General features: G+C 37.0%; 1 protein-coding gene across 1 annotated transcript; it reads left to right on the top strand.

The window, feature by feature from the left end:
* The first annotated feature begins 11,079 nt into the window (after positions 1-11,079).
* On the top strand, positions 11,080-15,775 carry MS3_00006489 (uncharacterized protein). The gene is made up of 3 exons (XM_051214655.1): positions 11,080-12,034; positions 12,670-13,343; positions 13,952-15,775. Exons 2-3 carry the CDS (start codon positions 12,840-12,842, stop codon positions 14,675-14,677), a joined length of 1,230 nt encoding a protein of 409 aa, XP_051067836.1. The 5' UTR covers positions 11,080-12,034; positions 12,670-12,839; the 3' UTR covers positions 14,678-15,775.
* The last annotated feature ends 1,257 nt before the right edge of the window (positions 15,776-17,032 follow it).

Genomic DNA, 17,032 nt, shown 5'->3' with positions numbered 1-17,032 from the left:
CAGGAACCTAGGTATATTAACGATAAAAGAGGAAAAAGAAATTGGTAAACATAGTATTTTACGGCAGTTTTCATGCAGGAACCTCCTCTAGATAAAGAAACAAACCCAAATATAGAGTCAACAAATCACCTGCTAGGCATGGACTTCGGTCAAGACGATGCACTTAAGGCTCTTAGAATCGTAGACATGAAAAAGTCAACAGGACCAGATGGACTACACCCCAAAATCTAGAAACATATTGCACAATATATCGCGGCCCTACTGGTTGTGATATTCAACATGTCACTTGACCAATGTGTGTTACCTATGGACTGGAAGGACGCAATCGTTACTCCCATACACAAAACAGGACCACGATAACTTCCATCAAACTACAGACCTGTAAGCCTCACCAGTGTTATAGTTAAAATAATGGAAAGAATAGTCAAACGCACCATAATGGCATTTATGGAAACCAATAACTTGTTAAACAGAAAACAACATGGTTTTAGAAAGGGTTTGTCTTGTACGACGAACCTCCTTATAGCAAAGGAATTTCGGATAAAAGCGCTAGACAACGGAAACTCAGTGGATGTTGTCCATATAGACTTCAATAAGGCTTTTGACAAGGTGCCAAATAATAGACTGTTATTGAAGTTGGGAAATATTGGTATTGCCGGACCTCTTTTAAAATGGCTTCAGAATTTCGTAGTAGGTCGCAGGCGGAGAGTAAGAATAAATTCCAAGTGCTCCACCTAGAAACCAGTACTTAGTGGAGTACCTCAAGTTTCCGTCCTAGGTCCTTTACTTTTTACACTGTATGTAAATAGTCTCCCAAGAATAGTACAGTCCCCAATGTTATTATACGCTGACGATTTAGAAATCTGGCGAGTAATAACTGGAGACGCAGACTCGTGCGCACTTCAGGCAGACTTAAGTAATATGATTAACTGGTCTAAAGAGTGTCTGATGCCAGTCAACACGGTAAAGTGTGTCTACATGCACTTTGGGAATGCAAAGATTAATAGGTACAGCAAAGCGGAAGTACCAGTACCAGTGGTCCGGTCTAATAAGGATCTTGGGGTGACAGTAAGTCATGATCTTAAGACAACGGCTCATTGGCAGGAGGTCGCAGCAAAGGGGTTTAGAATCCTCTAGGCTTTGAAACGAACATTCACTAAGTTAAATACTACCATGTTCACTACAGTATGTAGTGGCATTGGACAATAGCCACACGATCCACAAAGCTGTGAACACGAGACTACTCAGAAAATAGATATTCAATATTTAACGCGGAGAAATACCTAACAATAGAGAAGGCGCGAACAATGAATTGAAGGAATTGGAGTTGATCGAACGGCATGGCTCGGCCATGCAGGCGTGGTCCCTGCTGAATGTTATCTTATATCTTCTATTCGTATTAAATACATTGTTCTTTCTCTAGCCTAACCTTGTTCTACATCATGTATTGGTAATTGATACGATACAGTGAGTTGGCGTAGTCGATGGTGTGACTTCCACGTAAGATCTTATAGATTAGGCAGTTATATCATGACAAATCTACAAATTTAAGATTAGGTCTAATATTAGAGCAGCACTAATATCATAGTAGACCATAGTTCTACAAGTATACACAACCTTGGTGAGAGCTAAGCTTGAGAACTGTGTTCAGGCCACAAGCCTCTGTTTAAAAGGTGACCCGAATATCCTGGAAGAAGTACAGAGGGCAGCTACCCATGTAATTCCAGAACTTCGGGGTTTACCATACAAAGAGAAGCTGAAAAAGCTGGACTACTTCACTGTCCTATTGCAGACTAAGAGGAGATATAATTTCGATGTATATGATACTAAGAAATGGTTTCGGACCTAATATATTCGCTCTTTTTCCTCCCACTAGATTGGGACATCTCAGAAGACATAGCAGGATTGTAGAAAATCCAAGAATGAACAAAATAGCAACACTCGGGACCCTTTACTAGAAGCAGTGGTGTCCGCACCTTCAAATGACTCATTTAAGGGAAGACTGAATACTCACAGGAGGACACTAGAAAAGGAATAATATAAGCCGCAGGCCTTCTGTCCTTACCACCCAAATCTGAATCTCAAGGACACAATCCTTAGTCCTTGAGAATATGCCAAGTTTTCTCTTAAGGGACTCCATGGAAGTCTCTTGGACTAACTCAACCGGCAGCGTATTCCGGCATTTGACTACTTTTAAAGAGTAGGAGTTGTGTATACTGTCCATTCTGCTGAGTCGTGTTTCCAGTTTCTGGGTATTACCTCTTGAGTTTGTGTTGAAGCTAAGCTTAAGTAGATGTTTAAGGGGACAATTAGAAGTGTTAAGGATGTTGTAAGCCATTGAAAGCTCACCTTCAAGACCCCAGTACTCTAACCGGTAAAGATTTGATGACTGGAGGTACTCTTCACAAGGTTTGAATTTGAGTTCACAAACTGATTTTGTCGCTCGCTGTTGGATACATTCCAGAGTCTTTTTTCAACTTGGTGTACTTCTAGAGGGGAGCTGCTTAAGTTGTAGCTGTAGTCTGCAACATGTCTCAGATGGACTACTTTACACTTTGAAGTGTTAAATGTAAGTCAATTGTCATATGCACAACTCTAAAGTCGAGTCATATCCTTATGAAGTGCCAGCATATCTTATTGGTTGCATATCTCTCTCCAAAGTTTCACATCATCAGCAAAACGTAGTAAGTCAGACTATACCTCCTGTGGAAGATCGGTTATATAAATGAAGAAAAGAAGAGGTCCTAGTACTGAACGCTGTGGGACCCCACTAGAAAATCCCATAGCCTTAGATAAAGTGATGTTAACCCTGACCTAAAATGTCATTTTTTTAGATATGAAGTGGGCCAATCAGTTAAAGGTGATTTGATACCTAGTCATTTGAGCTTATTGGTAAAACATTTATAGTTGGCCCTATCAAGAGCTTTTCAGAAGTCAAGGTAAATGACGTTGACCTTCCCCTTGCTATTAAAGATAGTTGTCCAACTGTCCACCTCAGTCAGCGAGTTGGTTATACAAGGATGGCCCTTCCTGAAACCGTGCTGTTGGGGTGAAAAGAAGTTTAAGGATAATAAATAGTCGTGTAGACCATCGCATATCAGAGTTGCAGCCGCCATATAGGGTGATGGGAAGGTTATCTTCGTCAGCCGTGGTCTATAATCTCCGTCTTTTTTGGCTAGTCTCACCAGTTGTTGAGTCAATATGATTTTCAGCTTCAAGGACTTCCTGAAGAATTTCCATTCACGAATACCAGAGTTTGTGTGGCCAGGGTCCGTGTTTTCCGGTACACCTTGCACAATGATATTTCTTCCGCGGAAAAGCTGCTCACGAGGTGCCTTATGGAAGTTTCGGACGACATTGCGCTGAGAGTACGACCTATCAGGCGGTATTCCTACGTTTTTATCTGATGTCAGTAAGTGACTAGCCAGTAGGATATCCTCTAGTGCGTGTTAGACGAAGTAGTCTTGGGTTATTTTGAGGCTTAGAGTTTCCTTCCCCTAGTGAGCTGTGTGACCTTCAAAGGCTCTATTTTTGGAAATTCGAAAACTCCGTGTAGAGCTACTGCAGGCATTTTTTGAACGTTCTTCCTGGTGTCACAGTATCGTTCCAGGACTTTAGTAGCATCTAGCGATAGTATTTTAGCTATCTCACTTGAATTGTTCTGGAGAATTAGACTGTAAGGTCAGTGGAACATTGGTCACTTTTACATGAATCATTCAACAAGCTGAGCCTTTCCTGCATTATATGAATGATCACTGGACGTTGAATCTTTTTGAATATCGAGACGGTCAAAGATATCCAACACAATTTCATCAGTCGTCGACACAGCTTGACCTATCCGGTAGTATTCATACCTATTATCCTTTTATTCGTTTCAAGAATACACAATCCTTCTGGTAAGATTTTGTTCAGTTCCAGTCCACAGTAAGAAGAATGGAAGGTCGAACGAACTTTGATGGTCATTGCAATCTGTAGCACTGTGAAGATCCATTCACCTTTGGATATGTCAATAGAATGTGCTGATATTACGTGTTCTAGTATAAAATTCCAATAATCCATTCAACGAAAGGGACGAAAATCTATACTTAAACGATTTAATATCGGTTTTTGAACCATCAAGCTTTTTTAGAAGGTATCCTGGGATGAAAGGTCTTAGATAGAAGACGGAGGCAAATTAATTTCAAGTATTAGATATTAGAAAACACTTTTAACTGATCTCAATGTCGATAAAACCTCATTTGACCGTACTTGTTGTCTCTTGTCATTGAGAAAGTCACTTATAGAACTTCGACACTATGGAGTAGCTAGGAAATTCGTCAATATCATCCAGATTTCACAAGACGGAGTACACTGAAATGTCTTGCATGGAAGTCAGCTGACAGATACATTCCCAGTGAGGAAAGAGTCAAACAGGACTACCTACTCTCCCTCTTTCTCTTTCTTCTGGTTGATGACTGGTTTATGAATACCTTGACATCTGAGGGAAAGCATGAAACACAATGGACAACTCAGACTCAACTAGACGATCTGGACTTTGCAGATGACCCAGCTCTTCTATTCCATACACATCATTAAATGCAGGCCAAGACACATAATGTAGCAGCAGTCTCTGCAGCAGTAGGCCACAACGTACATAAGGGAAGAAACAAGAACCCCCAGATACAGCACTGAGTACACCAACCAACCCAATCGCACTTAATGGAAAAACTCTGGAGGAGGTGGAATATTTCACGTACCTGTGAAGCATCATCGATGAACGCAGAGGATCGGATGCAGATGCAAAGGCGAGGATAAACAAAACAAGGGCAGAATTCCTACAATTGAAGAACATATAAAACTCAATACAACTGTCTACAGATATCAGTCAGAGTCTTCAATACAAACGTCAATACAGTTCTATTGCACGAAGATAGAACTTAGAGAACTACTACAATCATCATCGAAGAGGTACATATATTTACAAGCGGTTGTCTTGGTAAGGTACTATAAATCTGTTGGCTAGATAACAACCAGTTGCGGGAGAAAACACACCAGCTTCAATCTGAAGACGCAGTTGTGGAAAGACACTGGAGGCAGGTAGGGAATGTATTATGAAAAACAGCAAACTGAATCACGAGGAAAGTGCTAACTTGGAGTCCTGAATGTAACAGGGAAAACAGAAAATGTTGGGAGACATGAATATAAAGTCTTACCTGAAGATTCAGGTAGAACCTTCACTGTGCCATATTATGCAGTGGACGCTACTCATAAGACTGTTTGTAACTGGTGTGTGGCTGAACGTGACGTTGAAGTCGCTACAGTTGTCAGACGGAGTAAGTATTTTCGACGTATCGAGTGCATGTAGCTGGCAGAACACTTGGAGGCCAAACGAGAATACATATCAGACGGTAGGAAACACCGATAGGTGCAACTGTACGATTGGAGGCTACGTACATATACTACGTAAATACTGTATAATATCTCGCACTAAATACACATTCCTTTTATCTATGGTCGTTGTTTGTAAAGGTTCTGATATGACTGTCCGAAATAACAGGGAACGGACACAGTGCAGAAACCAAGAAAAAGAAAAAAAGCTACCTTTACCAATAATAAGTTTTTAGTAAGTCCCTGTTCTGAATAGCAGAATACCTAATCAAGGTTTCAAAATGGTACTAAAAATAACCCCGATGTGATGGTAAACGGCAGAACATCTCTCACTTTTTGGTGCCACTTGAGGATATGGCAGACACCTAACTAACGTCTGGACTAGTATTAGAGAAACTAAAATCCTTGTGCTTAGGAAAGTTTCCAGGATGTGACAACACCCGACCTATAATCCTGAACCAGCGAACAGAAGCCATTAGCTCATTGACGTGTGATCTGTTCAAGTGCTTACTAGATTCTCAGTAGTTCCCTAATGAATGGAACTAGTGTACTCTCACTTCGGTATTCAAAGGAAATGGAAAAATCCATCGTATTGCAGACTAGTCGGAATTTCCCAACACTTTCGAATGTAATGATTAAGCTAATCAGTGAACAAGTGAGAAAATGCAATAATAAGACTACCGACCCCCACATATCTCAACATAGACTTGAGAAAGGAAGGTTCTATGCGCCCAATCTACTCACAGCTCGATAAAGCCGTATGACCTTTTGGAACCGAAGCATACTGATTCACGTGATGTTCCTTGATTTCGGAACAGCCTTTGATACAGTACCACACGTAATTCTCATTGCGAAGGTTGCAAGAAAGACGTTCACTGACTAATGTCTTTACTGGTTCCAAAACCACCTAGATAACCGAATGTTATATGCTGAAGATGCCACAAGTGTTCGGAGTATGACAACGCTTTAATCAGTAACATTTTCTAATATGAAGTGTACCAACCAAGTGAAATAAAAAGACAGAGGAGAGGACGTCCGGAGATATATTTGATATGCTATCAATATATCGAGGATCGCCTGATCTAATCTGGCTAGCGATTGCAAGGGTTGTTGAGCACGGCGTTCTCAATCGTGATCCGATGCGGATGCATGACCGAGCGCCTTCAGCTGGATGAGTCTGTTAAAAAATGTGTTCAGCATCCAATGTCGAAAACCTACAGAGATATTTGTTTTGGGAATTTATTTACCGCTACAGATAAATAAATAAAGTGATTGAGGGTAGAAGGGTCTCAGCATCAGGAGCTTCACAAGTAACAGTTCTAGGTCTACTTCTGTCCTTGATCTTTTCGAAGATATGTTAGGTAAGGTTAGGTTGGTATCACTGACCTGTTCAGACAATACAAAGATTAAGAGGTACATAAAAAGCGAAGAGTATTCACTAGAGCTTGAATAGGACCATACAATTATAGAAAAATAGGCAACAGATAATCAGTCAAACAGTAACTTTTGAAAAAGGATGCAGCCAAGAGAAAAACAACTCACCATTATATGCTAAGAAAACCTAACACATTCATCTTAAAATTGCTCCTAACACTGCTTACCATTTACACACAGACTCATTTTGAAGTCTACACTGTCGTTGCATCCATTCTCTTTAAAGTAGATAAAAACCTCTTAGACTAAGTAAACAGACGGCTAATCAAGCTAGTAATAGTTTTAGAACATAAGCGCTTCGAATACGGACCAGTTAACTAATATAGACTGATCACAAGGACATTGGATATTGACACATTTTGAAGTCCAGTTTCGTTACCTCGAAAGCGGAAAGGCGGTAGAGTGATTATCTTGAAGATGGGTTTGTGTGAGTATATTGAAATTTACTTATAAGTCACATTTATGCGAATTGCTTCATGCTGACCGTCAAAGACTTTCGTTTAAACCTTACTAAGTTCCGCAAATTCCTACCATTTAAGCTTACGAACTTTGGGCACTTTAACGCGTTAAAAATTTTAATATTACACAGGGCACTCACAGTTACTATTTATAGTTAGGGGATGAAAAAGGAATTTGATTGCGCTAATACAACTTTAGTCTGTTGTTTGCGACGCATCATATTCAGTATGCAGGTTTTTAAACAATTTTTGAGAGACATTTAGAAGCGTTATTGAAATTCTAACGACTTTGGAAGCAAATACCTTGCGATTTGCTGTGATCCGCAATGGAAAGCTCAATGAAAACTCTTGATCACCGTAATAAAAAACCTTGGGTATGTTTGTTCTTTTATCATGTATGAGTCATATTAACCTTCTTGCATTACAAGGGATTCACTGCTAGTAAGAAACTTTGATAGAATAAGAGTGGAAGTGGAATATCCTAAAAACGCATGACTTTCAATGGATGTATAGCTAGTGGACACATTACGATCGGAAGTTACGGAAGTTTCGTAGGCCAAGCGAAAAACAACAAACTGATAGATTGTCGCTTGAATTCAGAGAACCATCGATTTTATGATGTCCGAATACTATCATTGTGTATTGTTGCTCGAAAACAATAGCAAAAAGGGATGAGAGTTCGGAAACTTTGGGTCAAGAGTTAGAATAATAGGGGCTCATTTACTGTCTTTTGAAGAAATTCTATCCCACAGATTCCAAATATACATAAAGTACTTTTCACCTTCACCGTCTTTTTATCATCAAGAAAGTTTTCTGTCCATTTTAAAAACCCTAAATAAATCATAAAATATTCGGATTATGGGTCTCAGTATACAACAGTTCTTACCCTTTTAGTTTAACCGACATCCGTACACTCCAGAATTCGCATTAGTGGGCAACATATTCTTATATAAGGAAGACCTGTCTGATTACTTGTTTGGAATGCAAATAGTTTACCGCCACTACGCATTATATTGCATTAGGTTTCACAACCCCAACTGTAAGAAAAATAAATTTTTAATAAATTCGAACTGGATTTATTTTTCGGTAAGTAGGACTGAAGAAAGTCAGCAAAACTTACATAGTTAAATAGCGCTGTCAGAAAAAGTTAACAGTCATGAAGTCATGTTAAATACTTAGAGAGTTAAGTTGAAAACTTATCTTGCAGCGATTTGTTTACAAATGGAAAGTATATGTACACCAAATGTGGTTGTAAACTGCATTTAATTTTTATTGTTCTATACGGAGGCTGTAAAGTTGGCCATTGACGAGAATAAAATGCTGAAAGTCGTAGTACTTTATATATAGAGTGAGAGTAGTATTGTTCGTGGTTTGAAACTACCAAACATTAGTTACGATGAATACTAATATGCACTATTGAGATCCTAGTTTTAATAAATTTCATAATATAAATGAATCGATCATAAACTGTCAATGTGTCTTTGACAATCTACGAGTTAGGCTGACTGAATTTGGTTTTAGTTAGAATTTTGGTTGTCATGAGTTGCTGATAAACATTACAAATGATTTTGTATATATGATTCATTTGTATTTATGTTAGTTGTATTAGTTTCTCTAGTTTTACTTCATGATGTCGTGAAGTCATTTCCAGTCAAAACGATTACCTGAAAAAGACCTACTAAGAGGATCATTATGCGCTATAAGATATTTTTACTAGCAAAAATGTGCGCTTTGTAGTGGGTCTATCTTCGTCAAAAAAACTGAGCAAAGGAAAAATGATATTTCATAGTCTTAAACAATAGTGGATTTTTCATTTCACCTGATCATCAAAGAGAGTGTTCATATACTCGTGAGACTCAAGCATGAGTTTGCAACTGATTTTCAGGTTGTAGTGCTGTCATAATATTTAATGAAAACAGGTCTTAAAAATGCTTTGTTTTTAAGATAAAACGGGTAAACCAATAACATCAACGTTTCTGGAAACTAATGTTATGTCCTCAGGAACTACGAAACTATGTGGAAATAAAACATCGTCCTATAACGTTTATATTTAGTAACAGTAGTCCCCACTAGAATAAAGTTAATAATCTGTTATGTATTTTTGGTTAAACTACTTTATCAGCATTTAAACCATATCTACTGCGTTTATTAATGTATACTGTTTTAGCGAGTGGGTTATTGTAGTCAAACCAGTTCTCTCAAATTTTTTGCAATAAAATACTGTTTGAAAGAATGGTAAATAAACTGTTGAAGTAAACATGTGTTTGAAAAACTAAGATGTCACAGATTCTAGTTAGAACTCATCGCATATTGTCTACATTTACTAACAACTCTAGAAAAATAATATGTTATTCAGCATTTTGAACATGTTTTAATGTAAGCATTGAAAAGTTGCTCGGAAAAATTGAACCATCTTTAATATATTTTTGAATATATACCCTTTTAAGCCATATTTAAAGCAAAGTGATTACTAAACATTAATGCCAAATGAATATATATTTTGCAAATATGGGAAACAAGCGTAAATTAACAAAATAATCAATGTAAAAGTTGATCGATTGAATGTCATAGGGTTGCACTTGTGCATAGTGAACAGATCAGGATTTCGCCGCATATGTAAAATAATTACTCGGTGTTTTATTAACCGCTGCCAATTCATACTAATTGGGTGACTGCTGTAGGTCATGTTAGCTTACCGTGTTGTATTTACCTCTATTTTTAACTAACTTACTTAATCCCAGATAGCACATTGCCGTTATCCTATGTCTCATTGGATGATCTTTTACTCAAAGTTTCTGTAATTTATTCGGACTAACCAAACAATATACTCCATTTACTACGAAAACTGACAGATTATTTTTAGAATACAGTTGATGGAATTGTGTGCTTAGCACGTGTTTCTAACCTCATGGATGCAAAATCTTAATTCTTGACTGTTACACTTTTGATTAATTCACTACTTGCAAGTGAAGTATTTGGCTGTATCTTTCACTTTGGAGAATATGATATAGAACACTTATTGCTACATTACGTTACACCAATCCATGAAATCACTGTTTGTTGGGGTTTAGGCATTTATTACTAGTGGTGACTGAGCACACCGGGCGAAATAACTCAGAATCAATCTCAATGGACCAGAAATGTCTATTCTCCATCTTTACTTAAATTTTAAGTTTTGAAAATATACTATACTTCCGTTCTTCAAGTTAATTCTTTCTTTTCAAATCATATTGTCTGTTCTTAGTCATTTTTTACGACCACTGATTTTTCTTCTACTGCTACTCTAACATTTTTGTTGTTAATCTCATCTTCCTGCAACAATGTGTTTTGGCGACTTAAACTAATGGACGTGTATGCAAGTCTCTATTTTTTGTTACTGACTGGAGTCATCTTGCTCTTATTTAATTTTAAGTGCATAGGGATTTTATTCATTTACAGTAATAGCTCTATAAAAGAAGATTTGATTATTCTACACAATGTTTAATTTAGAAATTTAAATATTTAATTTACCAAGTTGTTGAGTTTTTAAATACTAAACAAAAATACGACTTTTGGCTAAGAAAATGGTAATAAGAAAACATCAAATTGTGTTTGTTATTACGTCTTTATAAGAGTCAAATTTGTCTGAAATCCTATGAGTTTTTGGAAAATTCCCAACTTACAAAGACCCATAGTGCTGGATATTGATGATAAACATGGTATCTAGCTTAAGTAAATAGCTAAAACTGCTTAGATGCTTTATGTAAATTTATTTGAAATCACAGTAATTAAAACATGTTCTAAACAGCTGTTCTACCGAACAATTCGAATTTATTTTCCACTGATCTTAAAAACAATTGAAGTTTCGTACATTTCAAATATCCTGTCAGTGACTGGTTGAATTTTAAATAATCTAACATTTTGGAGAAACTTTATGCTCATAACTCTCTGTGTGCTGCAGTGTAACTTATAAAATGTCATGGTGCTTCAAATATGTGTCATATTTTTACTAGACATTCCGAAAATGGTCATTATTAGATATAAAATAATAGTATTTTCAATCTGGGCAGTTGATTTTTCTGAAAACATTGATTTCAATATTAGCTGATTCTTCTAAGTGAGGCACGTCGTATCTGTGACCAGTGGAAAAGGTATCTTACAACAGTGGTCTCTAACTGAACGTTAGCTGAAGTAAATCTCCACATGAAACTTATAGTATGGACTGAGTTTTGTTTCAAAACGCATAATCTCATGAACTACCTGTTCGTATATCAATAGTTTTCATTGTTATTCGGTTTTTCCTTACAACTGCTTTTCATAAATTGAGATTTCATTGAAACCGTTTTTAGGCCGATTTAATCACAGCTTTGTTAAAATACTTAACTAGGTAATTTTTCGGATTTTTTATTACTTGACTAATAAAAGGTTTAGCTAGAATAATCAGGATAATCACTTACGTTATCAAAAAGGTGAATGTAACAGTATGATAATCTAACTTTATGAGGTAAATTGGCGGCTTACTTGAACATCTGGGCTACCTGTTTCTACCCTCTAGATATTTCAACAAGTGATCTGTTTCTGCTAGTTCTAAAACATCATTATGTTTATTAATTGCACAACCTAATAAGGTGCGCTTATGAAAAGTTTACAACCTTCCCCCATATGAGTTACAAAAGGACATCGTGGTTGCTGGCAATATGCAGCGAAAAGAAAGAACATTATTCAGGTGTCGACTCCTGGACTGCTAACTTCTAGCTGGCGACCACTCAATATTTATTGTCAGGATCGACCAAGAAGTAAGAAACGGAAACTTTTTGAAATACTTTGTGCTGAGAATTCTGTACTGTACCAAAAATATAATGTTGAATAAAGCCAATAATAATAGTAATAATAATAAAGGACTCTTATTCAGGTTTAGATGACCAAATGCCTTAATTTTATGTTATTTTAAAAAAAAATTATCTTGCATCAAGTAGTTTTCAGTGTTTTGCAACATGTTATGTGTGAAATAAGATTTTATGTGAGCCAACGATAATTATTTATAAATATGCTTTTCAACTTTATTTTCCATCATAACTTCCATCTTGTATTCTCATTGTATTATAACTAAGGGAATTGTTAAAACATTTGTTATCCTACTCAGTCATAAAAGATGTACTCATTTTATACAACGGTTGAGTATAGTTATTAATAATTAGTTTCTATGCTTTCATGCACTAGCGTGAAATTTCTTTTAAATGACATTTTAGATGTCTTAATTAATGTTAGGCTTATTAGATATGTTAGTACATATTGATTTGTTGAATCTAAACTGTAACTGATAGTTTATACTACTCGTCGAAATGAATTATCAAGTTAGTTGATGTAATGAAAGCTTCATAACTCATATCAATATTGGTTATACAGCTAACGTTTTACAAATTTCTTTCAGGTGCACAACTTGACAACTGTTTTCCGTCCAGTATACGTCGTTATGTAGGACTTATTCTCTGTATTCTGGATTTATTCTTTTTTGGAGGATATCACTATGGATTTAATTCCCTAATTGGTATTTACAAATCCTTGGGTTTATTCGCTTACAACTGCACACAATCTGGTTGTATGTACGACGAAGATATGTTTGGAATCAGCTTTAACGTATGGTTTGTTTCACATTTGTGCCTCATTACATTGGCCGGAATATTTATGGATAGAGTTGGATTGAGACCTTTAAAATTGGTTTCGACGTTAGTGTATGCTGCCGGTACTGTTATGTTTGCTTTTACAACTGGCAAAGTGGCACCACTTTTCTTTACTGCTGGTGCTCTGGTTGCACTAAGTAGTATATGCAGCCTAATTTGTAATCAACAAATTAGTTCAATGTTCCCACATTTTCGTGGAATATGCATATCACTTATTTCCGGAGCCTTTGATTCGAGTACAGTTGTAGCGTATGCTGTATCGAAATATCACCCCTATTTTTCACTTCAGTGGTCATTTATATCTTTATCAATAGGTTCATTTATTATGGGTTTGTTCATAGCAATGTTCATTCTCACTATGAAGTCAGTAGATATGGAGAAATTTGCAAAAACTGAAGTAACGAAATCAGTTTTTCAGTCACGAGTAAGTAAAAGTTTATTATTGTTTAATCATTACGTATGACTATGTTATTAAGTTCCTACAATTGAAATATTATCGTCACCTGAAATCAATGTTGTCACAAATCCAGACTGCAAAACAACATGTTAATATTCTGTTTTCGTGAACTGGTTTTGTATGAAATATCAAAAGTATGGTGTTTAGGCTACGTGCAGGTCAGTTCGACAAAAAATAAGGTTTAAGCGACTCTATGTTCTGTCTTTTTAAGATGATGTTTAATATGTATAACATACAAACATTAAGATCTGACATGCTTTGCATCTCCATCCACCTTTCGTTCCAGAATCAAGAAATTTATTTAATCGTTATACGGCTAGACGAAAACTGAGTTTGTTTCCATTGTGTTATTTATGATAGAGGATGAACACAGTTTCTTCGCGCGTTGGTTATTAATAACAATGAGTGATTTAAGGATCATGTACAGGTTACTCGGAAACTTTATTAATTCTTAGATGACCAGTTTTACGATTGTTTATAATTAGATTGTGTTTATATGTTTAGAATTATTTCATAGTTTTACCTTTGTCAAACTGATAACGACATTTTATAGAGCTTTTGTTTCTTATTCAAAGGAAAGTTGTTTGGAAGAATCATCATCAGTTGACGTTGACAAAGAACTGTCGAATGTGATTGATGAACGTTTCCCAACACTGAGAAAATGCATCTTTTCAGCTTCGTATGCATTGATTAATTTATGGATTACTCTTGGCTTATTTCGTTTTGCCATATTCTTAAGTCAGTTATACAGACAACTAGTTCATTTGTTTCCAACAGATAAAAAACTAGTTGAACATCTGTTAGAAGTGTCTTCAGTTTTCTCAATGTGCGGCTTTTTCGCAGCACCTGTTTCTGGAGTAATTATTGATTTTTCTTTGAGGTGTTCACGTGATAAAGTGGCAAATATACTGATTAGTAACAAATTCAATGTATCTAATAGAAAAATGTATTATAATTACATTTGTGGCTTAGTACCTGCAATGACAATAATGTCCATATTTGCTGTTATTTTAAGTACAATGATGTTTATTCCCAACACGGTTGCAATTTATACAGCATTTGTCTGTTTAGTTATTGTTCGATCAATAATGTTTAGCGCATATGTCAGTTATTTGTTGACAGGTTTTCCAATACGTTATTTTGGCACATTAAATAGTATTTCAAGTGTCATATCTGGTTTATTCAGTCTGTTACAACATATTTTTCTGCACACAAGCGGTACTGTGGCTAACTCAGTGTCGATAGCAGCGTCTATCGGTTTATTTATTACACCTTTTGTACTACTGATGTTAAGACGTTAAATATGTTTTGCAAAAGGTTAATTTATGGGTTTCTGATTTATTTATTTCAAATATTTTACAAAATTACCTATGATTGTTCCACTTAGCTTTTGTTTTTGTTCCACTTGCACATATTTAATCAAATGGTTCATCTAATCCTCCCTCCCTTGATGCCCACTTCCAAAACTGCCCATTTTTGTGCTTCATGAGAGCATGAATTTTGTGATATTTAATTTTACTTTTAAAAAAATATAAATAAGTGAATGAGAAAAGCAATAACATTTTGTACCGATCTCTCTGGGATTTCAATTTAATTATCGTACTGCTTACGTGATTTCTAACCAATTATTCACAATATTTTTCAGCCGAAACATATTGATGGGTTCAATAAACATTGTTTTGAAGTCTTTATCACATCAACATTTCAAAATAACTTAAGAAACGGTCTCTCAATTTCTTTCGACCTCATGCAATTGTGTCACGTTCAGAATAATCAGTTCCGTACCGAACGCTTGATAAACTTATTCAGTATAAACTAATACTTACTTACGCCTGTTACTCCTAATGGAGCATAGGCCGCCGACCAGCATTCTCCAACCCACTCATGCCCAGGAACTTCTTTTCTGCTTCCATACAACTCTTGTTCATTCTCCTCATGTCTATCTCTAGTTCCCGGCGTAATGTGTTCTTTGGTCTTCATCTTATCCTTTGGCCTTGAGAATTCCAAGTGAGGGCTTGTCTTGTGACGCAGTTGGGTGCCTTCCTCAATGTGTGTCCTATCCACTTCTAGCAATTCTTCCTAATTTCTTCCTCCGCTGGGATCTGGTTTGTTCTCTCCCATAGTGGGTTGTTGCTAATAGTGTCCGGTCAACGGACCCGAAGTATTTTGCGTAGACAACTGCTAATAAGCACATGTATCTTCTGGATGATGGCTTTCATAGTTCTCCAAGTTTCCACCCCATACAGTAGAACTGTCTTGACATTTGTATTGAAAATCCTGACCTTGGTGTTGGTTGACAGTTGTTTTGAGTTCCAAATGTTCTTCAATTGTGAATATGCTGCTCTTGCTTTACCGATCCGCGCCTTCACATCTGCATCAGATCCACCATGTTCATCAATGATGCTGCTCAGATATGTAAAGGTTTTTACATCTTCCAAATCTCCGTCAAGTGTGATTTGACTGTTACATGTTGTGTTGTATCGGAGAATCTTGCTTTTCCGTTTGTGTATGTTGAGACCTACTGCTGCTGAGGCTGCTGCCACACTGTTCGTCTTCTCCTGCATTTGTTGTTGCGTTTGGGATAGAAGGGCCAGATGGTCTGCGAAGTCTAGATCGTCCAACTGCATCCTAGATGTCCATTGTATCCCGCGCTTCCCTTCAGACGTTGACGTCTTCATGATCCAGTCGATCACCAGGAGAAAGAGAAAGGGTGTGAGTAAGCAACCTTGCCTAACACCGGTCTTCACTTTGAACGACTTTGTCAACTGTCCTCCATGCACGATTTTGCAGTGTAATCCATCATATGAGTTCTGAATGATATTGACTATCTTCTGAGGCACGCCGTAGTGTCGAAGAAGTTTCCATAGTGTTGTTCTGTCCACGCTATCAAATGCCTTTTCATAGTCAATGAAGTTGATGTAGAGTGATGAATTCCATTCAATTGATTGTTCCACAATGATCCGTAGAGATGCGATTTGGTCTGTACACGATCTATCCTTACGGAATCCTGCCTGTTGGTCTCAAAGTTGGGCGTCTACGAAGTCCTTCATCCTGTTTAGCAATACCCTGTTGTAGAATTTTCCCGGTATTGAGAGAAGAGTGATGCCCCTGTAGTTATCACACTTGCTGAGATCGCCTTTCTTCGGTATTTTGATCAGGAGTCCTACTTTCCAGTCTGTTGGTACTTGTTCCTCATCCCAAATCTTATTGAAGAGAATGTGGAGTATCTTTTCAGTTACCGCTATGTCTGCTTTCAGTGCCTCTGTTGTAATGTTGTCTGGTCCTGCTGCTTTGCCACTCTTGATTTGTCTGATGGCCATGCTGATTTCTTCAATTGTTTGTGGGCCAACATCGATTGGGAGGTTCGTGAGTGCTGCTTTGATATTGGGTGGGTTAAGTGGGGCTGGTCGATTCAAGAGTTCGTTGGAGTGTTCTACCCACCTGTTTCGTTGTTCTTCAATGTTGGTGATTACCTTGCCTTCCTTGATTTCAACTGGTTGTCCTGGTTTACGGTGATTTCCAGAGAGTTTCTTTGTCGTGTCATACAGTTCTCTCATGTTTCCTTCTCTTGTAGTCTTTTCCGCCGTCATTGCTAAATCTTCCACATATTTACGTTTGTCGGTTCTGATGCTCCTCTTCACTTGTTTGTTTACTTC

This window comes from Schistosoma haematobium, chromosome 2 (assembly GCF_000699445.3).
Source record: "Schistosoma haematobium chromosome 2, whole genome shotgun sequence".
In the NCBI taxonomy this organism is placed as follows: domain Eukaryota; kingdom Metazoa; phylum Platyhelminthes; class Trematoda; order Strigeidida; family Schistosomatidae; genus Schistosoma; species Schistosoma haematobium.
Note: the sequence above shows the minus strand (reverse complement) of the source record. Positions and strands in the feature narration are given on the sequence as shown.